We start from the raw sequence: 24,065 nt of genomic DNA, 5'->3' as shown, positions 1-24,065 counted from the left end.
AATCACAGTCTTTCTGCATTTTCTCAGAAGAAAAGTTCGTCTAAACTACAGAAGTATAGCTAGTTATTTTTTCTAGCACTTAAAGTACAAAACAAGAACAAAGATTGGATCTTTTTTTTTAATAACTCCTTTGCCACAACCAAAACAACATGGTCTAAACTCTAAAAAGTTTAATGTTTTTATGTATATTTAATTAAAATATAAAATATATTAACACAAGTTAAGTGACATTAAAAGGTTTTATTATAAACCTTAATCATGTTAGACACCATACTGAATTGAACACAGATGAAAATGAGTATGTGAGAGGTTGATATTTTATTTAATTTTTTTGTCTAGGCTACTGAACCTTCTTTTTCAGAAAGATATTTCATCAGCTGTACAATCTGTATTTTGTTAAGCAACAGTACAATCCACTGAAGATACTGTACTTTTACACTTCAAAACTTCGATTTAATTTCTGTAAAAAATAAGTATGACGGCCCTAAATAAATAAATACCTTGATTATAGCCTACTCTGGCAACTTTTAACTAGTTAAACATAATTTAAACAGTTAAACTTGAAAACATTATTTATTGTGTATTTTGAAAGAACAGTTTTCTCAGTATTGTTTAGCCTATGTCTAGGTGCATATAAACATAATATTAAATAGTGCAATCATAAGCACGACAGGGATCATTTTTCACTTATTTAGATTTAATTTATTTAATTACAAAATAATAAGGTGCAATTTAGCATTGCTTGATCCAGCCTTTATGTAAACATGTCCAGTTTGGGTCGCAGGGATTTTACCAAGTAAGACATGTTCCTGGATCAACATCTTTTGATGATCCTGTATCAACTTTATTGTCCAAAAATATAGACTTAACACCCCTACCCCTAAACTTAATTTATTCCTAAAATCAGTGGGAAATGATAGCTGATTAACAAGGGTGTAAAAAACACCTAACCCTGATTATAAGCCTAAAACAGACATTTTCTGAAAAATTATATCTGAATTCTGATTGGTTGATTAGAATGTTGTTCCAGGAGAAACAAGGATGTTGATCCAGGAACATGTTGTACTTGGTGAAATCACGCTCACCATCCAGGTTGCTTGTTTTTCTTTCGCAATCTGGCAACACCGATCAGCACCTCACTGCAACTGAACAGCGACCATATAGGCACATGTCTGCGTTAAGATTCTCTGCTGTTTTTCATTGGAGGAACATATTTAAAAATCACTGCGCTATATGATGTTACAGGGATTTTGCATGCGCTGTTTTTGCTATTACCTCCATCACCATCTTCGTGTTCTTCAAAGATTTGCACAGGGTGTCTTCGCTATGGATGCAAGGGATGGAAACACACAAAGGAGAAACACACAATTAGTCTAGTGATGCCCATTACATGCATTGCGTTTTTAGAAGTAGCACCCAAGTTTGCATTGTAAATCAGATGCACTGAATCCCTGCTCGGCCGGATCCGTCTGTGTGTCGCTTCCCCCTTTTCAGAAGGAGCCGCATCAACAAAATGTTGGGTAGGTCGTTCACCTGGAGGAAATATAACCAGCGTACCCTCTCTATGCAGCACCGGCTCCCTCTTCACCACTGACATGCCCGAGCCCAGCAGAAAATCCAGGATCAGAGGGCTCAGAGCTACAGCTGGACGCGTGAACTGGAAGGAGGACGGGAAACAGGCGCACACCGGGTGTCCGAATCGGTGGAGGCCGGATCACATCTGCTGGGGACGAGCATCAAGGGCAGTGCGGCACTCCAGCGCTTCGGGAGCAGGCGACACGGATCATCCACACACCCTCAGCTCCACAGCAGCACCGTGTTCCCGTTACACTTCTCCATCGGTCTCAAAGATGCGCTAGAACAACGCACACGCGCGCGCGCGCTCTGAAATGCATCAAAACATGTCGACAGCAGACATGCTTTTCAGCGCTTTCACCCGAAGGGTTTATCGAGAACATATGGAGTTGGAAATGAAGACGAGGGTCTGTCAGCGTTTCAAGGGGTGTAAAAAGTGCCAATGAATATATTGCTCAAATATATCCTCCTTTTTCCGTCATTGGCCACATTGACACCCCTAATAAGCAGGACCATGGGTTGCATTCAGAGCATCGCCTGCAAGCCCCGCATCCGACGGGAGAACATAGTGGTCTATGAGGTCTCAGCCTCCATTGACCAATGCCCGACCATCATTGAGGAGAATTCGCCCATTGTCCTGCGATACAAGACCCCGTACTTCAGAGCATCGGCCGGGATCGTGATGCCCCCGGTCCCCAGAAACGAAACATGGACCGTGGGCTGGATTCAGGCGTGCACCCAAATGGAGTTCTTCAATACATATGGTGATATTGGCATGTGAGTAATCAGTAAACCAACCAAACAATGACAAGCTCAAGTTTCAGTGCGTGTTACATGATATTGATAGTCAACTAAAACTAAATGTTGGAGGTTTTTATGTGCAATGGTGTTTCTGTTGGGTTTGTGGTGGTCTTCTATTGTTGAGAAATGAATGAGTATCAGGTTGCAAAGTTTGACATCTCTTTATCTTTGTAGAATCTGTTCTTTGTATTTATTGAAGGGTGGACCATTCAAAAAAGAACTTAGAATGCTTTTAAAACTCCAGCAAAGCAGCAAACAAGAGGCAGAACTCCAATTCAATTTTGAATGAAAAGTAGATTGAAATAGACATTTGTATAACGGTATTTTGACATAAAAAAATAAACGTAATAAAGCCTCTTTCCAAAGTTGTGGAAAAGTTGAAAAAGCCTTAGATTTACTGGTCTTGTGGAGAGGGTATTCATTACCCAGAATATACTTCCTGTGTTGAATTCCATTTTTATTTCTACTTCCTGTGAGTTGTGCCCCATTCATTTTAAACTTGCACTTATGAATTGAAAGACAGGCAATGCTTCAATTCAGAATTCCGATCCTAATCTATCGACCATTATTTTGCCAAATTGCTCCTAACATTGCCCTCTAAAATTGAGGGAAATGTTGTTGTTCAAGCCCCAAATCAAGCTTTAAACTTCACCCTAAAATACAGGATCATCAAGGAGACCATCAGAGTAGAAGAGAAGCGGACAGAGACAGCTTAGGAAGAGATCATTAAAATGAGTGGGAAGGGTAACTGAAAAAACAAAAACAAAAACACGTTCATGAATATTTCATTCACAGCCCCATGTCTTTTAATCACTGTTTTACCATATTTGTATGAGACACTCTGTACTGAGCAGGTCTGTGCTCACCCACCGTCCCATCTCTATTCTCTCACCTCATTCGCCCGTTTGATGTATTAAAGCACTACCGCTCTTTGGACTCATGCCTCTTTTGTTTTCCTGACCGCTATTTCCCTTCCGCAGGTCCAGCTGGGAATTACCTGAGCTTCGAGAAGGACGGGTGAAGGCCATAAGCGATTCTGACGGTGTCAGTTATCCCTGGTACGGTAACACCACCGAAACAGTGACCCTCTCAGGCCCCACATCCAAGCCGTCCCGGCTAACGGTGAGTATGAACGACAACTTCTACCCCAGCGTGACTTGGGCGGTGCCCATCAGCAACAGCAACACGCCCATGCTCACGCACATCACCCGAGACCAGAGCTTCATCACCTGGCTGGTGGCGCTAAACGCAGACACCAAAGAGCGTATCGTTCTTCAAACGGTGCGCTGGCGTATGCGTGTAGACATTGAGGTGGATCCTTCCATGCCGCTTGGTTCTCGTGCCAAACTGATGGGACGGCAGCACCAGGAACAGCCACACATTCTCAGCAACAACGAGCCCATCCCGCCCAACGCTCTGGGCAGGCCCAATGCCAACGATGCCCAGGTGCTAATGTGGAGGCCCAGGAGAGGACAACCTCTGGTAGTCATACCACCCAAATAAGGGTGTCTTAACAGTGCCTATGGGACATTGAAGGCTGCATGCACTGTTTGGCCGTTGTGGATTCCCAGTTTTGTTGGGTTTCTCAGTTGCTCTGAACTAGTCAGTCGAGAAGGGAAGTCTCTGCGTGCACCATGAGGTTTAACTACCTTTACTTGGTCAGACAGCAAATGATCAAGAGTAACTAGTACTATATGAACCCACTAGGTTTAAGGAATAATTTGCAGAAAAAAATGAATATGTAGTAACCCTCGTGTTTTCTATTTTCTTTGTTCTGCAGAACACAAAAGAAGATTTGCGACCCTGCACCACTAAACCAGTCATAAGGGTCAATGTTTTGAAATTGAGATTTATACATCATCTGAAAGCTGAATAAAAATGTTTTCCATTGATGTATGATTTGTTAGGATCAGACAATATTTGGCAGAGATACCACTATTAAAAAATCTGGAATCTGAGGGTGAAGAAAAATCTAAATACTGAGAAAATTACCTTTGAAGTTGTACAAATGTAATTCTTAGCAATGCATATTACGAATCAAAAATTAAGTTTTGATATTTTCATGGTAGGAAATTCACAAAATATGTTCATGGAACATGTTCTTTATTGAAAATCCTAATGATTTTTGGCATAAAAGAAAAATCTATCATTTCGACCCATACAGTGTTTTTTTTGGCTATTGCTACAAATATACCAGTGCTACTTATGACTGCTTTTGTGCTCCAGGGTCACGTGTTTTGTAGAATGTTTCAGCTGTTTTTGTCCATACAATGAAAGCCAATGGGGTCCAAACATTATGTAGCATAACATTAATCAGTGCAACTCGACTGGTATCTTTCAAGTCCTCCAGAGCAATGTGATCGCTTTAAATGAAAATTTTAAATCATTGATTAACGCATGCATACGCAGACTACATTAAATAGGGTGAACGTCAACGAAAGTCATACCACACTGGTTCCTGCAAGTCAAGTCTTAATATGGACAAAATACAGCAGAATACATTCTTCAGTTGTGTTTCATAGAAGAAAGATAATCAAACAGATTTAGAATGACGTGAGGGTGAGAAAATGATGACAGAATCTTCATTTTTCAGTGAACTGTCCCTTTTGGAAAACCCTTAGTGGTAATATCTGTACAATTATTACTAAGAGTATTATGTTAAGGTTTTTTTTTTTTTGCAACAAGGCCCTAAAATTTCAGGACGGATGTTATCTAATGCATGAAAAAGATTGAATGTTTGGTCCCATACAACACAAAGTGAATCCAGTGACATTAAAAGAACCAAGGGAGGTCACCAAAAGTCCAGTTGGAAATGTACACTTTTGCTTTATAGGACAACTAGCAAAACTCTTTGAAACTTCTTTCAGTCGATTGAGACTTGTGGCTTAATTTCAAATGCAAGCAATTATCTTTTACGAAAGATAGAAAAAGACCGCAGAGTGCATGAAGACAGCCGCCTGTTGAGGCGGAGAGTATTTAGTAATGTCGATGATGCATTGGGGCTGTTCATCCAATCAGACACATCCTGGCACCGGCGAGTCGATAGGAGTTTGTTTATGCTCGCACATGGGTCCGTTTGAGTTTACGCAGTGGGGGCTGCACCATAGGCATTCACCAGATTAGTCACATGCCATACACACTCCATCTGTGCCATTCCACGTCCCCGTCTCACTCCGTCCTCTCCCACTGAGACTCCTTGTGTAAGTATGACACAGACCAAATTGAGTTTCCATTACAAATGTCAGCTTTACCTGTGTAGGGGGGCTAAAACGTAAACCCCAAAATGACAATTCTTTACCCACCTTTGTGTCGTTACAGACTTGCATGTTTTTTTCTTTTGTTGGACAAAAAGATGTTTTTGGGACTGTTTTGTCCATGCAGTGAATTTTCAAAACAACAAACAAAACATCCTTGACTTTTTCTGAAAACTTTTATCTATGTAAAATCATATCCCCAATTGCTGTACATTTTGGACTTACTTTCAAAATAATGCTTTTGCTAATAAAAAAGAAATTATACAGGGCTGTTTAAATATATAAAAAAAAGGAACAATAACAAAAATAAATATTCTGCCTGCTGTCTTGGCAAGCAATGCAAATTAATATTTAAATAAAGGTTTATATAAAGATAGCAGATGTTTTTTTTTACAAAGAAGGTTCAAAGAAATCAATGTGAAAAACACATACATATATTAAAAAAAATTAATCCAATATACATTTTCTACTTTTAGGTTCTTTCATCTTTCTCTGGAGACCAACAAACTAACATGCATAAAGTATAAAGTGTGTGGCTAATGCTTTCATGAGACACTGCTAAATGAATACTTATAAATTACTTGATAGTTTTATTCATTATTTGCATGCTTTTGATTTAGTGAATTGTATTGTTTTATTGTGCATTGCATTGGACTGGTTGGAAATGAAGAGGTGATATCCAATCTGGAGATATAATGGAAAATAATAACAATGACTAACTCTTAAATCTAACAGAGCATTTATTCATGCCTGATGCTTTGCCTAAAATCACTTTCAAAGGAAAGTTGCATTGGAAGGTGAGATGCATGCAGTACGACTAAAGCTTGGAGCAAGGTAGAATTCATCACCTGATAAATACCTCACCTCATCTCCCTCTATCATTTCTCAGTTACATCTTCTGTATCTCTGTCAAAGCCATATTCCTCTTCAAGATGATCATCTTAATAAAGATGCATTCAAACATATAAAGTCATGATCTGAAAATGCAAGAACACCAGCAGCAAATTACTGGTTTTTAGTGATTTCAGCATTTCTTAGAACAGGAATGTGTGCTGAAATGAGGAATAAAAATGTTGCTTAAATGGTTAAAACCCACTTTCTTTCATACCCCCATGCTTTCCCACTGCAAAACAAGTCTATGCAATGGAAGAGACGGAGTTTACTGTGGAAAGTTTCATAGCGTTGCATTAAGGGCGAGAAAGACCCAGTTAGAGGGGGAACTGATTTTTCACCTCCCTTCTTGCATGCAAGTTGTTTCTGCATAAAACAAACTGTGATGCACCATATATATATATTTCCACTGAAACCCCCAGTTGAGAGCAACAAGGTCTGACAGTTCACTCTGTTCATTTAAGGACTAATAAAAATGCACTGCGCATCTCTCAGGAGTGTTTTTTCCCCCACAATGCCAGATTATTAGACAAATCAAAATGCAGTCATTACTCCTAATGGTTCAACGTTTGAGAGTCCACTTGTTTTTATTACCAGAATTTGACAGGAAGACGCTTTAGAAACACTTTTTATTGAAAAATGATGAAAATGATGTTTCTCAAAGGATACATTCAAGTAAAACAATCGCTTTTCTCATGTATTGCACACAAAATAAATATGAAACTGTAACATGTTGAATTTGTGAGGCTCTGTCTCAGAGATTCATATTATATGTAAACACAAAGTCCTTAAAATCCTCCGCTGAGTGTAACAAACAGCCCTGCCACCTAATACATCAGAAGCAGGAGTTTCATTTCTGGTGTTAGTGTGTTGACGTCATGAAATGATATAACTCAAGTTTTGCACGGTTGAATGTTTTTTCGTGCTACCTTCTGATAGCGTCCTTACAATATCACCGGTTCTCTTGTCCTGAAGTAGAGCATCTCCTGATGACGGTTTATCATCTCATGTCCAGTCTTCTATACTTTACTCGGGTTGACGGCAAGTGTGCTCTCATACCCGTAGAGAAACGTAGCAGCGATAACCAGCATCGCACCCAGGAAAAACACACTACAAAAGAAAAAAAGCTTCATTCTCCTCAAGTTCTGCCAAGTGCAATAAGTGGGTCATTCCCAAGAAACGGTGCCATTTTCAAAACTTTTTTAATAATTTCATTTGAAAAGGTTACTGCTGAACTGCCAAGAAATCATATTTTCGCATCTCAGGCTGAAATTTCCAGGGACATTGCTGTCATAGACGTTCAGGGATCACCAACAATATTCAGATTAGAGCAACATTATATCAACCCTATAAGCTACAACTTCAATAGAGTCCTGAATAATAGCAGATACTTTTGTTACAAATAAATTAATAAATGTTACCTTAAATATGTGGAAACACAAAGTTTTTGCATTCCATATCACATTTTTCTCCATAAACCTGTGCTAGACGCATGTGTTTTTGACTGATGCGCTCACATCTTTTGCATCGTATCTTTCCTGGCACTGATCAACCGCTTTAAAAACTTGAATTAATAGTAGTTGCAATTTTAAATAACACACCTCTTGCATTTTTTCATTTCACTGTGTCCATATCGCTGTGTGTCCACCAATGTGTTTTTTTTTTTTTTTTTTTAAATTGTGTCAATATTAGCGTTGCGTAACTTAAAACGGCAGCACCGTGATGAGAGTCTATTTCAGACTGAGCGCTGCATGTCTGGTTTTTTTCTAGTTGGGAAAACCCTGAGTTGTTTTATTCCACCCCCACACATTTTTAAAACACAAAAACACGTTTTATGTGCATCTTTACATACAATGGATAATTAGCATACCAGAGCAAAAATGCAAAAACGCATTCTGTGTGAACGGCTCCTCAGGGTGCTTCGTCTTCGGAAAGTACAAATACATGTTTTTTTTTAAGTTTAACTTTTTAACCCGAGTGCCTCCTTTTATATTGCTTTATATGTGCATATTATGTGCAAGGTGCAAGATTCAAACTCAACGTTCAAACATGTTCACCTATTTAGCGTTGTGCAAACGTAATAATTTAGTGTGAAATTCATTTTTTTATTGATGGTAATACTTTTCCTTAAAAACCATTGATCTTCTCAGTGTTTCTCTGGGAGAGCTGTGTTACCCACAGATCCAGTTTCAGACGCAAATATTGTGTGTGCACTTAAAAGAAACGTCCCACCGCTGCAAACTACAACATACAACACAATAAATTCAAACGCATCTGCTCTGCTGCAGCCTAAAATGGAAAATGATGACCATATCAAACCAATATAATGTGTGCACACAAACCTCTGATTTGTTTTTCGGTGGATCCACGCCACGTCTTTATCACACCTGCTATAAACGGACTGTTTGATGGCTTCTTCAAAGGAAATGATAATGTGCTCATGCATAATTTAAATATGTAAAATGACACAGATGTAAATGAACAAAAATGTAACTCTAGTCAGGAGACGCGTTTGACAAACAAAGGTGTTGTAAAACAGTACAAACCGAACACCTGTGTGTGGATCTACACAAACATACATCTTTAGATAAACCATTTGCTTAATGAAGAAGTGTGAATTAACTGTCTAAGAGCGCACTTCAAACAAATCAAACGATTGCTCTGTTTGTTGACCCATCCCAAACAGTTCAACACAGTAACGATTTGCGTGAGTTTAGGGTGGGATGAACTCTAGCCACGTACACACTCAAGTCAAATACACTTGTACTGTGTTTACACTTTGATTATTCAGTATCTTGTGAATTTTACCAGTAGTAAGGGACACACATGGCACCGTTTCCCAAAGAAAGACCCAAATACAAATGCAACTGCCTTACCTAGTAGGGTCAAAATCTTCCAACAAGAAATAAGAGATGAGGGTGGACAGAATGATTGAGATGGATGTGGCAAAGCCCTTCAGGATGTTATCTGCATATTTGATGACAGCTGCAATCACTAACCCACCCAAAGCCTACAGGAAGTATGTGAAGCACGTTTAACACAAATAACACCATGTGGCATGTGCTATAATGAAAAAGAAGTGGAGACGTACCTGAAGAGCCACCACAGTCCACGTCACATGATTGTACCCTTGAAAGAGTCCATTCTCCTGCACTCTTTCTCCGTCGTACGCAAACACTCCCCCGAGTCCAAAAACCAGCCCAAATAAACCTGAGAAGAACGATGGAACAACAGTGGAGGAGAAAGCACTTGTAAACGATGGCTACCAAAGCTGAATGTGTTTTTGTTTCTTTTCAGGACAAAAATGGGCTGTTTCTAGGTTCACATTTTTACTAAACATCCGCAGACCTAGCTGAATATTACGGATCCAGACGCTCTGCTTGCTCTCTTTGAGGATCTTTTCAAAATACACGCCAGCAAATCCGCTGGAGAAGCAGGCCACGAGTACAGCCAGCAGACCCATCAGCTGAGAGCCGGCGGTCAGGTCCTGCTGCTCGGTGCTGGACGAGACTTCAGCTGGCCACTGTTGGGTCAGGGTAAACATGGGAGGAGTCATACTTACAGCATAGACAAGCCTTTTTCTGTTTTGAGAGAAAAACAGTGCTAGAACGTAATAAAAATAAATAATACATCATAGATTTTTTTTTTTTACAAAATTACAAAAATCAAATATTTAATTAAAATAAATAAAAAATATAATTAAAATCAAAAAATTTAATTAAATTAGAATTATATATAAAACAAATAGTGAACAAAGATAAATATATTTGTATTTATAAAAAAACATATATACAAATATATATATATATATATATATATATATATATATATATATATATATATATACATACATACACACACACACACACACACACACACATATATATATATATATATATATATATATATATATATATATATATAGTTAGTTATATAACTTGAAAATATTTTACAAAAAATGTAGATTATATAATATTAAAACTGATTTGAGAAAACTTTTTTTTAATGATTAAAGATTAAGATAAACAAAGAATTAGGCATCTGTATATATAAATACTTATTTACCTGTTAATACAATATAATATAATACAATATGACTTTTTATACAATCGCACAATGTGCTGCAGCAAGTTCAGAGGAAATAAACATGAAAGATGATGGATAAAAGCATACAGTTTCAGGAAACAATATTCAGTCTAAATAAGAATTAACTGTGTTAACCAATATTTGTGTCTTTTATGTATTTTTATGCTTTTTACAATATAGCATGTTTAGGTTAGCAACATGATAACAACAAACTCTCAGTCAGCGTCCATTTTAACGGTCACAAGAACTGATAAACAAATAAAGGCTGCTGTCCTTACCTGGACGAGTGCAATGCCAGTCATCAGAATGACTAGAGAGAGCCACTGGTAAATGCCCAGTCTTTTCCCCAACATGGACACGGAGAACAGCGCTGTAGTGAGAATTTTCAGCTGATATGTAACCTGGAAAACCAATGAGAAGCTAAATAAAGTGTGCCTACAAAAAAAAATAAAAACACATTCATTTTTTGTTTTCTTTGAGAATAATTTGATTATTTTCCATTGAGAATGATCTCTGAAGGATCATGTGACACGAAGACTGAAGTAATGATGCTGAACATTCAGCTTTGCATCACTGGAATACATTACATTTTAAAACACATTCAAATAGATCACATATTTCAATCTGTGATAATATCTCACAAGGCTATTTCCATGGGACCTGCAGGTTTCTGTAGAAATGTCAACAGGTTTCTGAAGAATTTGAATGTTTGTCATTCATGAACTAACTCACAATAAACATCTGAATCGGAGTGATAGAAGAAGGAGTTTACTGAAGGAAAACATTTAACTTAAGCAACAGTGTCATCACAGCTAACTATATATAAATATAGATATATTTCTAACAATAACAAGTGTTATAAATTGATTATTTGGCTCCATTTTGAAGACATATCTCAATAAATACCAATGTTTATAGGTGTCTTCCTCTGGATTTGTGCTCTCTCACCTGGTAGGTAGCTGCATCCAGGTTTGACAGAGCCACATAGAGCAGGTTGTTCTGCAGGGTGTAGATACCTGAGGGAATGGCCAGCTTCAGCGTTAGCAGAGGCTTGTTGATTATTTCCTCCTTCAACACCCGATTCAGTCCACGAACACTGAAACCTAAGAGGCACACACAGCACTGAACATTAGACAGCTCTCCTCTGCTGCTCTGAGCTCCTGACAAGAATGAGATCGCTGTTTCAACGACGCTTTCAGACAAAACACAAAGGATTCTGAATATTACGCTTGCTATAAACAGGATAAAACGTTTAGTTTACTGGGAGTGTTCTTCTCACAGTTCTTGACTGTCAGACACAATCTCAAAATTGCGAGAAAAATATATAAATTAGGAGAAGAAAAAAGGTCAAATTGTGAGATATAAACTCAGAAATATAAGAAAAAAGATACAAGATACAAAATTCTGAACCATGAAAAAAAAAGTCCAATGGCAAGATATAAACTTAGAACTGCGATAAAATCATCTGAATTATAATATAATCTCAGAATCATGAAAATAAAAGTTTGAGTTGAGTTGAGCTATACACTCAAAATTTCCACACACAAAAAAAAAAAAAATGTATGAATTGTGATAAAAGCTCAGAATTGCTGGAAAAAAAATTCATTTTGTGATATTTAACCTCGGAAATTGCAAAAAAAACCTTCACATTGTGAAATATACACTCAGAATTGCGGGAAAAAAAAAAAAGTTTAAATTGTGACACACTGTCACACCCCTGGACTGTTTTTATTGTGTTTTCATCCATCATGTGCGCCGTGACCTAGTTTTCCCTCATGTTTGATTGTGTCATTTGGTTCAGGTGTGTCTTGTTAACTCTCCTCGTCATCACATGTATTTAAGCCCCAGTCTCCTGCCTGTTCTGTCCTGGATTTACCCTTTTGGTGATTCATTAAAGACTATTTGCATTTACTTTTTATCTTCTTTGTGTGTTTATCTCAGCATTGTGTGACATACACAGCCACTATTACCTTTTTTATATTTTAGCACATGGTTAAAATAACCTAAAATATACATAGCATAGAGCCACAATGACATAAATCCCGGGAAATAATAAAAACAATACATTGACAATGATATGGATTAGACAGTGAAACCCTGGAGACAGACAAACACTTATAAGAAAAACAAAAGATTGTACTATAATCTAGGGATCTAATGCATTACAGACAGACTGCATGCCACAGACGAGGAGGTGCAAACTCACTGTGTTCTCTGAAGACAAGCAGCAGGCATGCAGCAATCTTAAGGACCTCAGCAAACACTACGGCAGATGACGCCAGGTAGCGCGGCCCGTCGGACTGCAGAGTACGTGAGTAACGCATTGTCAGCACCAAGGAGGTGGTCTGCAGTACCAGCACCCCCAGAGAGACATACTTCAGTCGTGATGAGGTGGACGACATGGAAATACTGGACACCTCAGATGATACAGAGACTGAGGAAAGGGACGACTGTCCTTGTTTAGTCTAACAGAGAGAGACAAACAGAGCTGATTAAAGCCTGATACCTTTTTATATGACATGGGATATGGACATACACCATTACTGTTTAAATGTTTGGTTCAGTGGGATTATTTTTTTTTTTTTAGGTTTTTGAAACATTAAAATCTTGTATGTCTTTATGCTCTAAAAGCTGGATTTATTTGATTAAAAACTTAGTAAAAACTCTTATATCATGACATTATATTGCAATTTAAAGTAATGTATTTAGTTTACTTTTTATTACTATTAATTAATTCTCTATTTATATATCCAAAATAAAAGATTTATTTTTCATAATATATGTGTGTGTATTGTGTATATTTATTGTGTATATTTTATAATATAAATTATATAAATATATAATTGTAAAAAAAAAAATTATTTTGGATGCAATTAATCGTTTGACCACTAATATATACAGATAATCAAATATCAAAATATCAATTTGAATTATTAACGGACAAATACCTCTTTTCAAATGATTTATTATTATATTTAATAATATATGTGTGTGTCAGAAAAGTTTATTTCAGTAATTCAACTCAAACTCGTTTGAGTCTTTGGTTTTTTTACATTGTGATGATTTTGGCTCACATTTAACAAAAACCCACCAATTCACTATATCAGCAAATTAGAATATGGTGAATGTGTCAATCAGCTTATCAACTCAAAACACCTGCAATGGTTTCCTGAGCCTTTAAAATGGTCTCTCAGTTTGGTTCACTCGGCTACACAATCATGGGGAAGACTGCTGATCTGACAGTTGTCCAGAAGACAGTGTCAACAAATTAGAATACTTCATAAGACCAATAAAAATATATATATATATTTCTTTTTAATTGTTGGTCTTCATTTACTGTACATGTACTCAATACTTGGTAGGGGCTCCTTTTGCTTTAATTACTGCCTGAATTCAGCGTGGCATGGAGATGAACAATGTTTTGGCAATGCTGAGGTGGTATGGTAACCCAGGTTTCTTTTGAAAGTGCAAACTGGTCAGAGCTCATTTTTTTCCTCTTGACAGTAGCCCATAGATTCTCTCTGGGGTTCAGGTCTGGTGAGTTTGCTGGCCAGTCAAGCACACAGTATATGGTCATATAACCAACTTTTAGTGCTTGCGGCAGTGTGGGGATGTGCCAAATCCTGCTGGAAAATGAAATCAGCATCTTCAAAAAGCTGGTCAGCAGAAGGAAGCATGAAGTGCTCCAAAATTTATTGGTAAACAGGGTGCAGTGACTTTAGTTTTCAAAAAACACAATAGACCAACACCAGCAGATGACATTGCAACCCAAATCATCACAGACTGTGGAAACTTAACACTGGACTTCAAGCAACTTGGGCTTTGAGCTTCTGAACCTTTCTCCAGACTATAGGACCTTGGTTTCCAAATGAAATACAAAACTTGCCCTCATCTGAAAAGATGATTTTGGACCACTTGGCAACAGTCCAATTCTTGAATAGATTTTGCTTGACAATCCTCCATAAGGCTGCGGTTCTCTCAGTTGGTTGTGCATCTTTTTCTTCCACACTTTTCCCTTCCACTCAACTTTCTGTTAACATGCTTGGATACAGCACTCTGTGAACAGCCAGCTTCTTTGGCAATGAATGTTTGTGGCCATTTTGAAGGCTCAGGAAACCTTTGCAGGTGTTTTGAGTTGATTAGCTGATTGCCATGTCAGCATATTCTAATTTGTTGAGATAGGGAAATGGTGGGTTTTGTTAAATGTGAGCCAAAATCATAGCAATTAAAATAATCAAAGACTTAAACTACTTCAGTCTCTGTGCATTAAATTTATTTAATACACGAGTTTCACCATTTGAGTTGAATTACATTCTAATTTATTGAGATGCACCTGTAGACTTAACTTGGGCAGGCCGCCAAGGTATATTAACGGCTGCCCAAATATATTCTGTATGGAGAAACATATTTGCTTCTATTATATGTATCCTTTTTTCATCTGGCCAACAAAATGAAACCATCCCGATCGATTAACTAGTGGAAAATCTCCCTTCTACCTCATTTCATATCTGCTCATTCTGAGTGCGCGATAATGGTTTACTACCGCTGACGTACCCCCGAGTGCTGCACTGCACAGACACGGCGGATATATCACAAAGACAGGGGCAGGGCTCGACAGTGCAGGCCCTTCCGTCGCAAATAAAAATAGATGTGCGTGAACTGTAAAATGTAAGGATGAGCTGTTGCAGTTTCAACAGTCTCGCTCAACAACGCTTCTGACTGCTTCAAAGTGATTCTCAATCAGTGAATAGCGCACATTTATGTCAAGCGATTGCTTATGCACTCGAGTTGATGAACTATGACAATGTCTACATTATGACCTTTATATAATACGTTTTAGATGGTTTTAAGAATGCAAATTTTCTTTCTCATGTGAAGGATCAGTCCGAAACAGTTCAGACATTTCAAAATAAGAGTTCCGGTGTTGTTTTCCCTGTGTTTTTCCTTCGGTGTTTGATCTTGGATTGTGTAGACTGTGATGCTCTGCTGCCTGCCCCGACCTCTGCTCGTTTCTGTTGCTGATTTTGGATATCCCCTGACATACCTGACGCCATTCCTGATTTCTGCCTGTCTGACCATTTTTTAATAAACTACTGCATATGGATCCAAACATCTCGGTCTCATCGTTACACATTCATAGTAAACTATTTCTGACTGGAATGCTTCCCCAAAGGAAGAAAAGGCTTAAGAACATTATTTGACATATTATTCAATATATAGATTTTACTAGTAAAATCTGTGTCCCATTCACTGAGAGAGAATCTACCATTAAAATGCTGTAATTTTGCATAATTTACAATGCATCTAATAATGCATAATATTAGTATGTAATTAATTGTAATAGTAGCCTATGTAATTAAAATACGTTTCAATAGTTTAAAAATTACACATTATTTGTCACATGTAGTACATTTCATACCTGTATGAAGCACTTATAACTTATAAAATATAATAAATATATATAAAGATTTATTTATACAGAGTAAATAATTAACAACACTACTTGGTATAAACCCATAATGCATTACTAATGCATTTCTAATAATTTTCACATGCCTCCAAACCATTAGAGCATTATACATCACTAAATGATAATGGCCTGGTTTGATTATTAACACCTCAAGGGAGATGTCGCAAAAAGTCATGTAACTGTTCATTTGTCAGTGTGAGCCATTTTAAAATAAAATCTGGCCTTCACCATGAGAAAATGCCATCTACCTTCAGCACTCATGCATATTAACTCTGGCATTAAATAAGCTCTCATCTATCATGCCTTGAGAGTCCACATGGCTTTTCAATACAATATACACAAACTCTGACAGTTTCACAGATCAATTATCCTCACTCACCCCAGTTAAAACCATCACAGCGGTGTCATTTCTGAGTTTGCATTCAGTCTTTTTGAGCAGCTGTGTTTCAGCAGATGCAGTGTCCTCTCAGTGTAGTTACTGAGAAAGCATGCATCAGACTTGTGTAAAAAGCAAAGAGGCCAACATGACCACTCCCACTGACTAACAGCCGGATAGAAGGAGGATGTGATATGGTGTTGTAATCCTATATTTTCATGCAGTTTTTGTTTCACAAAGGAAAAAAAACTATTTGCACACTGCCAGCTGAAAAAAAAGCATAGTGATTAAGACAAATGGAGTCTCAAGGTCATGGAAAAAGAGATTGTAGTTTTAAATTAATAGATTTACATCAGTGCAAATATGACTTGGCAAACAGAAGGTTTGGGTGGGATTGAGAAGGCTGGCCAGAGGTGGGGCGCACAACACACACAGGCGGCCTTATGCAGCTCTGAGGCTTCGGTGAGGGGGGTGAAGCACACAATCCTGCTCTGTGTGCAGGAGGACAACTCCTCAGCTCCTGTCCATTGAGATGCCCCCCGCCACCTCCAGCGGCCTCAGTCATAAAGACATGCATTTAATGTGAACACATGACAATTTTGCCTAAGAACGATTCATAAAACATCCAAACACACTAAAGATTTTCCTAAATACATCCCACATTATAAATCTTGTCAGGAATATTTAAAACAAGAATCATTCATTAGATGACATGAGAACACTCGGTTTAAGGATTACAGTGCAGTCCCCAAAAACAAATTCACTGTGTTTTTACATCTTTAGCTTAACTTTGTCATGAACCATCAAACTACAAGGTTTTTACCCATTTATCAGCAAAACATTTCTGAGATTTAAAATAGATTACAATTTTACATGACCACTTTATGTTACATATTTTAACAAATAAAGTCAGAATAAAAAGTTTGGTGTTATATTTGAACAGAAATATACATGCTATGATGAATGACATTTTTGACATTTCTAAACATATAAAACACTTTTGTAGATTAATGTGGTCACCAAAATTGGGTGTCTCAAATGTATAATTTGTCGAGGGTCAAATTATACACACACACATATAGGTGCTGGTCATATAATTAGAATATCATCAAAAAGTGTATTTATTTCATTAATTCCATTCAAAAAGGGAAACTTGTATATTATATTCATTCATTACACACAGACTGATATATTTCAAATGTTTATTTCTTTTAATTTTGATGATTATAACTGACAACTAAGGAAAATCCCAAATTCAGTATCTCAGAAAATTAGAATATTACTTAAAGGGGGGGTGAAATGCTATTTCATGCATACTGAGTTTTTTACACTGTTAAAGAGTTGGATTCCCATGCTAAACATGGACAAAGTTTAAAAAATTAAGTTGTACGTTTGTAGGAGTATAAAAATACTCCTTCCGGTTTGTCACAAGTTTCGGAAAGTTTTTTTCGAGTCTGGCTCTGTGTGACATTAGATGGAGCGGAATTTCTTATATGGGTCCTGAGGCACTTCTGCCGGAAGAGCGCGCGCTCCCGTATAGCACAGCACTGAGAGCACAGACATTCACTGATCAGAGCGAGAGACCAAATTGTCACAAAAGAAGTGTGTTTTTGGTTTTCAGGGCAAGACAACCCTGCACAGATAACCAAAAAAAAAAAAAAAAACAGCATTAAGGGACCAGTGGATGGAGTTAATTTTTACAGAGCATCAACGGAGTTGTGCAAGTGTTTTTGTTTGTTCCCTGCATTTCGAAGATGCTTGTTTTACAAACAAGGCCCAGTTTGACGCCGGATTTGCATATTGTTTATTTCTTAAGGATAATGCAGTCCCACGAAAAAGGGTCAGGCGGTGAGTAAAACTGCTTCAAATATCTCTGTGTTGTTAACTTAGCTATCAGCGCGTAAGCACATCAAGTAAACAACATGCGATGTTGGCATCAAACTGCACTTTCCACATGTACAGCTTTAAAAAAAAAAAGACGACAAAGTGGAACTTAGTCATTTTCCAAAACCGCTAAGCAAATATATACAGTTTCAGTACATACCACATAGAGACGTCGTTGCTTCTGCTGCTCTTGTTAAATTTCAGCCTCTGGATCTGATTCTGACTGTTAGCCAAGGTTTGTTTTGGATGATGGTTTTTTCCTCACGGTAATGTCACAGCTTCCAAACGCTCTCAACGCAAAAGCCTACTCGCGCTCATGATTCTTTAGCTCCGCCCACAAGTCACGCCTCCAGCCACTCGTGTTTTTCCCGGGAAAAATCGGTACAGACTATCTTTCTCTTATAAATATAATAAAACTAAAGACTTTTTAGAGTTATGAAGGATGCAGTACTACTCTATAGGTACTCAAGATTAACATGATATTGAGTGAAAACGAGCATTTCACCCCCCCTTTAATGAAAAGCCTGAAACCTCTTATTTGACTAGCATGTTCATGACCTGCTTTTTGACCACTTAATTTTTTTTAAACGCAGTTTAGCTTCTTGTCTGCTGTGAGCATGCACTTTGGAGGAGGCGTGGCTTTGGAGACTGATTCTGCAGGGAGGGTGGGATCTTACGCCGTGTCCTAACTACACGCGACACGATGATAAAAGGTATCTTCTCCATGTTAATCAGAGTTGTTGTCCTAACTAGCCGTGACACGCAAAATCTCTATTTTAGAAACGGTTTCTATTTCCGCGACGTCGCGGCTGGAACAACAACATACAAACTATATGACAGTGATAACCTTTATTTGCTTTATTCAAAGTTAAACGTGTCTAATATGAGTTTAAATATCATTTTGCGTGACATTTATAGCCTGAAAGCAACAACAGCTAGTTTACCTCAAATGTTTTTAATAAATTAAAGCAAAGATGTACGTTAAAAAAAAACTGAACTCACTTCGAACCAACGGGTGTAACAAAGATGGTATCAGTCACTCGATATGTACATTTAATGATGTTTCAAAGTTTTAATATTTATGAATTAGATTATAAACATATCAATAGAGAACACATGCTTCTGATTGGCTGTGATATTTGATTGATTCTGTCAAAGCAGTCGCGTGTTGTTAAAATACGGCGTTATGTTTTCAAAGCTAGCATGCTGTTGCCTTCCCTAACTTGAAGCACAATAGGATGTGAAAGAGAACTGAACTTGCAATCGCATACTGACTGAGAGAGGCTCAGCTTCATTAACAGCTACTGTTCTCAGCTTTAGTTTTTACTATCACAGTTTTCATAAAATCGATACTTTCAGTTGGATCTATCCTGACCCAACATCTTGTTTGACAAGGAAGTGATTACATAATATACAGAAATGTTCAAATATCAGTCTGGTTCATTCTTATCTTACAGTTCACTGAAACAACAATGGGTCTGGTAGGTAACGAGTTATTTCTATAAAGAAAGAAAGAAAGAAAGAAAGAAAGCAGTGCTTAACTGCAGCTACACCACTGGAACCTGAAAGTGCAGTTTGAGAACCTGCTTTTTTATTGTGAGAAGTTTCACCTCTGTCTGCTGTTAATCTCAGGCACACAACAACCTTCTTTTTGTTTAACCTGGAGTAATGTACATGAGAATGTACAAATGGTGAACTTTCTGTCCTGTCAACAAAAGTGATGGAGGGTGTTAGCTGTAAATCAATCTTTCCCCTGATTAACCTGGACTTAACATTTTTCAAACATGGCACAAGCTTTAATAAACAGTTGCATTAAAAATATAAAGATTTTCCTTCCTATTATTTTGATACGGCAAGCTTTACATGGTTAAAATTAAACATTTATGAGAAAAATTATCCATGGTAAAACACAATCATATTAACGTGTTTTTAGGAATATGATACTGTACTTTCTGCACAGGAATGTTTGTGGTTATAAACATTTGATTAAAGTGTGTCTCTAAATCTGATGAGCTGCCTATCAGCATACAGCAATTTAGGGCACGTTTGAACGTCCGAATGCTGTCATATGTTTGGTTCAGCTCATGTGGTGGCATTTGCAAGTATTCAGACACGTAAAGAGCGTGTAAAGAAGTGAAGTTTGTGCTGTACCTGGAGTCAGAAGTGCAGCTCAAGTGTGTATCGCTGAGTGAGCGTCGAGTCCATCAGCAGATCTCAGCTCTGACTCGTGCATCTCATCCACACTGTCAGCGCGAGCCAAACTGTGTTTGACACTCGTGTTTCTGTCGTGTCAGTTTTACCAAAACTAGTTTAAATGAAGGTTCCAATTTGCTTACAGTGGCATCTGCCGTTATGGGTGCGTATTGCATGATAGGGTGTGTATTTCTTCTGGATTTTGTATTCTTCCCATAATAAATAGACACCCTTTCATTCCATATGCACCTATAACTAACTGAAATAAACACAATGTGCTGAACTGGTCAAATTGAAGTTGAAAGCAACTAGTTTTATCTTTTGTTTCTATTGCCTGTTCCTCTTGTGTACTGTTTTTTTTCTGATTGCTGTCATTTTCTGCAGGAGATGACTTCCCACAATCATGCTGAAGCTGCGTATGGCTCAGAACCTGAAGACTGCGATAAACCTTCATCGAGCAGGGACGCATCCTTCATCATAAATCACACTGAACTCTTCATTTGAAAAGAGTGGTTTAACCAAAAATTGTGTCCAAACATTTCAGAATCAGAATCAGAATGAGCTTTATTGCCAGGTATGTTTACACATACGAGGAATTTGTTTTCGTGACAGAAGCTCCGCAGTACAACAGAATGATATACTTTGATTTACTCACCCTTGGACCGTCCCAGATGTAGATGAGTTTGTTTTTCAATCAGAAAAGATGGATATTCATCATCCACTGCAGTGAATGGGTGCCGTCAGAATGAGAGTCTGAACAGCTGAACAGCTGAACATCAGTTAACATCTAGTCCTCAAATTAACAATGGATTAATTTTTTTACAAGCATGCAGCTTTTGGTTTTACAGTATGTCAGTTGATGGACTGGAGTGGTGAGGATTATTGTGATGTTTATATCAGCTGTTCAGACTCTCATTCTGATGGCACCCATTCACTGCAGAGGATCAATTGATGAAAGCTACATTTCCTCAAAATCTGTTTTAATGTTCTGAAACTCATCTACATCTTGAATGACCAGAGGGTGAGTGCATTTTATTATTTTCTTGGCAAATTTACATTTTTGAGTGAAGTGTTCCTTTAAGCTGTTATATTGCGTGTTGGGCCTGAGATTGTCACTGATCACGCTTTTCTCGTAACAAGATTACTTAAGAAAACCCTCAGTACTTTTTTTTTCGGATGCCTGCTAAAGGAAAAAACAAAACAAAACATAATGTTAATTTTTATATAATTCACTTTTATTTGAATCTGGGGCAACTGAAATGTTAAGTTATTGTGCAATACTCTTACAGGAGTTTGGAAGACTTTGTCACATGGGTGGATTCATCCAAGATCAAACGACACATCATGAACTACAATGAGGAGGTATGTCAAAGTATATCATGAACACCATCCTGTAGAGTTTATACATCCATAAGATTATAATGCTTCTGAAAGAAATGTTTTTTTTTTTAAAAATTAAATTGTAAAAAGTTTTTAAATAAAAAATTTAAATAAGTTGTTTTCATTAGAATATATTATAATATTAGTATTTCTCTGTAGTATTTTCATTACTCCAGTCTTCAGAGTCACATGATCCTTCAGAAATCATTCTGATATGCTGCTCAAGAAACATTTATCATGAATGTCGTTGACCAGAAAGTTCAAAAGAAAATAATTTATTTGAAATGGAAGTCTTTTGTAACATTGTAAGTGTTTTTACTGTCACTTCTGATCAATTTTAATCTGGCCTTGTTGAATAAAAAAAAAAATACTGACTAATTCAAGTTTCAAACAGTCGTGCACACAAATCTTTTATTAATTAAATGATTTCAGGAAATCATTTTCTGCTTGAGTTTCTGCTTGAATTTGTCACACATTCACAGCCACCAGACGCGCATGTAAACAATGAGAGTGATGAGAATCACAGAGCTGGCAGCTACTTCAGCAAAGGTGGAGTGAGTGTTCAGGTACTATCGGCTGCACATCCATGATGTGAAGCTCCCGTTCCAACACATCCCAAAGCTGCTCTACTGGATTGAGATCTGGTGACTATGGAAGCCATTTGAGTAAAGTGTCATGCTCAAGAAACCAGTCTGAGATGATTTGAGCTTTGTGACATGGTGCATTATCCTGCTGGAAGTAGCCATCAGAGGATGGGTACACTGTAGTCATAAAGGGATGTGGTCAGCAATAATGCTCAGGTAGTCTGTGGTGTTTGAACAATACTCAGTTGGTACTAAGGGGCCCAAAGTGCCAAGAAAATATCCCCTACGCCATTACACCATTACACCACCATCAGCAGCCTGAACCATTGAGACAAGGGAGGATGGATCCATGCTTTCATGTCCTTTACACCAAATTCTGACCCTACCATCTGAATGTCGCAGCAGAAATTGAGACTCATCAGACCAGGCAAAGTTTTTCCAATCGTGTATTGTCCAATTTTGGCGAGTCTGTGTGAATTGTAGCCTCTGTTTCTGGTTCTCAGCTGACAGGAGCGGCACCCGGTGTGGTCTTCTGCTGCTGTAGCTCATCTGTTTCAGGGTTCGATGTGTTGTGTGTTCAGAGATGGTATTCTGCATAGCTTGGTTGTAACAAGTGGTAATTTGAGTTACTGTTGCTTTTCTGTCATCTCTAACCAGTCGGTCCATTCTCCTCTGACCTCTGACATCAACAAGGCATTTTCGTCCACACAACTGCTCCCCACTGGATATTTTCTCTTTTTTGGACCCTTATCTGTAAACCCTAGAGATGGTTGTGTGTGAAAATCCTAGTAGATCAGCAGTTTTTGAAATACTCAGACCAGTCCGTCTGGCTCCAACAACCATTCCACGTTCAAAGTCACTTAAATCCCCTCTCTTCCTCATTATGATAGGTTTGGACTTCAGCAAGTCGTTTTCACTGTATCTAGATGCCTAAATCCATTGAGTTGCTGCCATGTGATTGGCTGATTAGCAATTTGTGTTACCAATCAATTGAACAGGTGTACCTAAACAAGTGGCTGGTAATTTATATACACACACACACACACACACACACACACACAAAATTCTATCTTTGTTCAGAAGGACAATCATAGTTATATAGTTATTACATTTCTTGAAAAATTTTGACAAACAATTAAAGTCATTAGATGCAGTACTATAATGTCAATAAAAAATCAGAATCTGAATCAGAATCAGAATGAGCTTTATTGCCAGGTATGTTCACACATACGAGGAATTTGTTTTCGTGACAGAAGCTCCGCAGTGCAACATAATGACAGTGACAGAACAAAAAACTCAAAATGAAAAAAAAAAAAATACAAATAGATAGATAAGGAACGAAAATATACAAATTGACAATGTATGGCAGGTATATTACAATGAGCATTATGTATGTACAGGTATATGAAATGTTTAACAAACTAAAACACATGCATGATTCACGAGGTTTGATGTATTCATGGGTGCATTAAAAAAAATAATACTGTAAAAGTAAAAAAAAATATATATGTAAGAAGTACGAGTTATAGTAATATAATGCTTTATTTAATTTCCCAAACAACAACAATGGA

General features: G+C 37.5%; 2 protein-coding genes across 5 annotated transcripts; one reads left to right on the top strand and one right to left on the bottom strand.

The window, feature by feature from the left end:
• The first annotated feature begins 1,317 nt into the window (after positions 1 to 1,317).
• LOC127951654 (protein FAM78B-like) lies at positions 1,318 to 7,259 on the top strand. Its single transcript, XM_052549656.1, has 2 exons — positions 1,318 to 2,352; positions 3,357 to 7,259. Exons 1-2 carry the CDS (start codon positions 2,018 to 2,020, stop codon positions 3,877 to 3,879), a joined length of 858 nt encoding a protein of 285 aa, XP_052405616.1. The 5' UTR covers positions 1,318 to 2,017; the 3' UTR covers positions 3,880 to 7,259.
• On the bottom strand, positions 7,133 to 20,656 carry LOC127951653 (UDP-N-acetylglucosamine transporter). 4 transcript variants are annotated; one of them, XR_008152705.1, is made up of 9 exons: positions 20,489 to 20,642; positions 16,457 to 16,720; positions 12,814 to 13,072; positions 11,556 to 11,710; positions 10,886 to 11,008; positions 9,870 to 10,044; positions 9,613 to 9,731; positions 9,398 to 9,488; positions 7,133 to 7,631 (listed from the first exon to the last, which is right to left on the bottom strand). XR_008152705.1 is itself a non-coding variant. In XM_052549653.1 (9 exons), the coding sequence occupies exons 2-9, from the start codon at positions 16,469 to 16,471 to the stop codon at positions 7,541 to 7,543; spliced, it is 1,071 nt and encodes a 356-aa protein (XP_052405613.1). In that variant the 5' UTR covers positions 16,472 to 16,720; positions 20,489 to 20,640; the 3' UTR covers positions 7,133 to 7,540. The 4 variants fall into 4 exon arrangements, 3 of the variants coding, with proteins under 3 accessions (XP_052405613.1, XP_052405614.1, XP_052405615.1); XM_052549653.1 differs by having other exon boundaries at positions 9,398 to 9,531; positions 20,489 to 20,640; XM_052549654.1 differs by lacking the exon at positions 20,489 to 20,642 and adding an exon at positions 16,805 to 17,102 and having other exon boundaries at positions 9,398 to 9,531.
• Positions 20,657 to 24,065: the final 3,409 nt, after the last annotated feature.

Source organism: Carassius gibelio, chromosome B2, assembly GCF_023724105.1.
Source record: "Carassius gibelio isolate Cgi1373 ecotype wild population from Czech Republic chromosome B2, carGib1.2-hapl.c, whole genome shotgun sequence".
NCBI classification, from domain to species: domain Eukaryota; kingdom Metazoa; phylum Chordata; class Actinopteri; order Cypriniformes; family Cyprinidae; genus Carassius; species Carassius gibelio.
The sequence above is the reverse complement of the archived record's forward strand: the minus strand, read 5'-3'. Positions and strand labels throughout refer to the sequence as shown.

Bases quoted from the DNA above. Each gene is read 5' to 3' on its own strand.
- LOC127951653 (XM_052549653.1), bottom strand. The intron at 11,711-12,813 runs GTGAGTTTGCAC...TGTGCCTCTTAG, and splicing joins GCTTGTCTTCAGAGAACACA to GTTTCAGTGTTCGTGGACTG. The intron at 9,532-9,612 runs GTACGTCTCCAC...TACTTCCTGTAG, and splicing joins GGACTGTGGTGGCTCTTCAG to GCTTTGGGTGGGTTAGTGAT.
- LOC127951654 (XM_052549656.1), top strand. From the start codon at position 2,018: ATGAATATATTGCTCAAATATATCCTCCTTTTTCCGTCATTGGCCACA. The intron at 2,353-3,356 runs GTGAGTAATCAG...TCCCTTCCGCAG, and splicing joins ACATATGGTGATATTGGCAT to GTCCAGCTGGGAATTACCTG.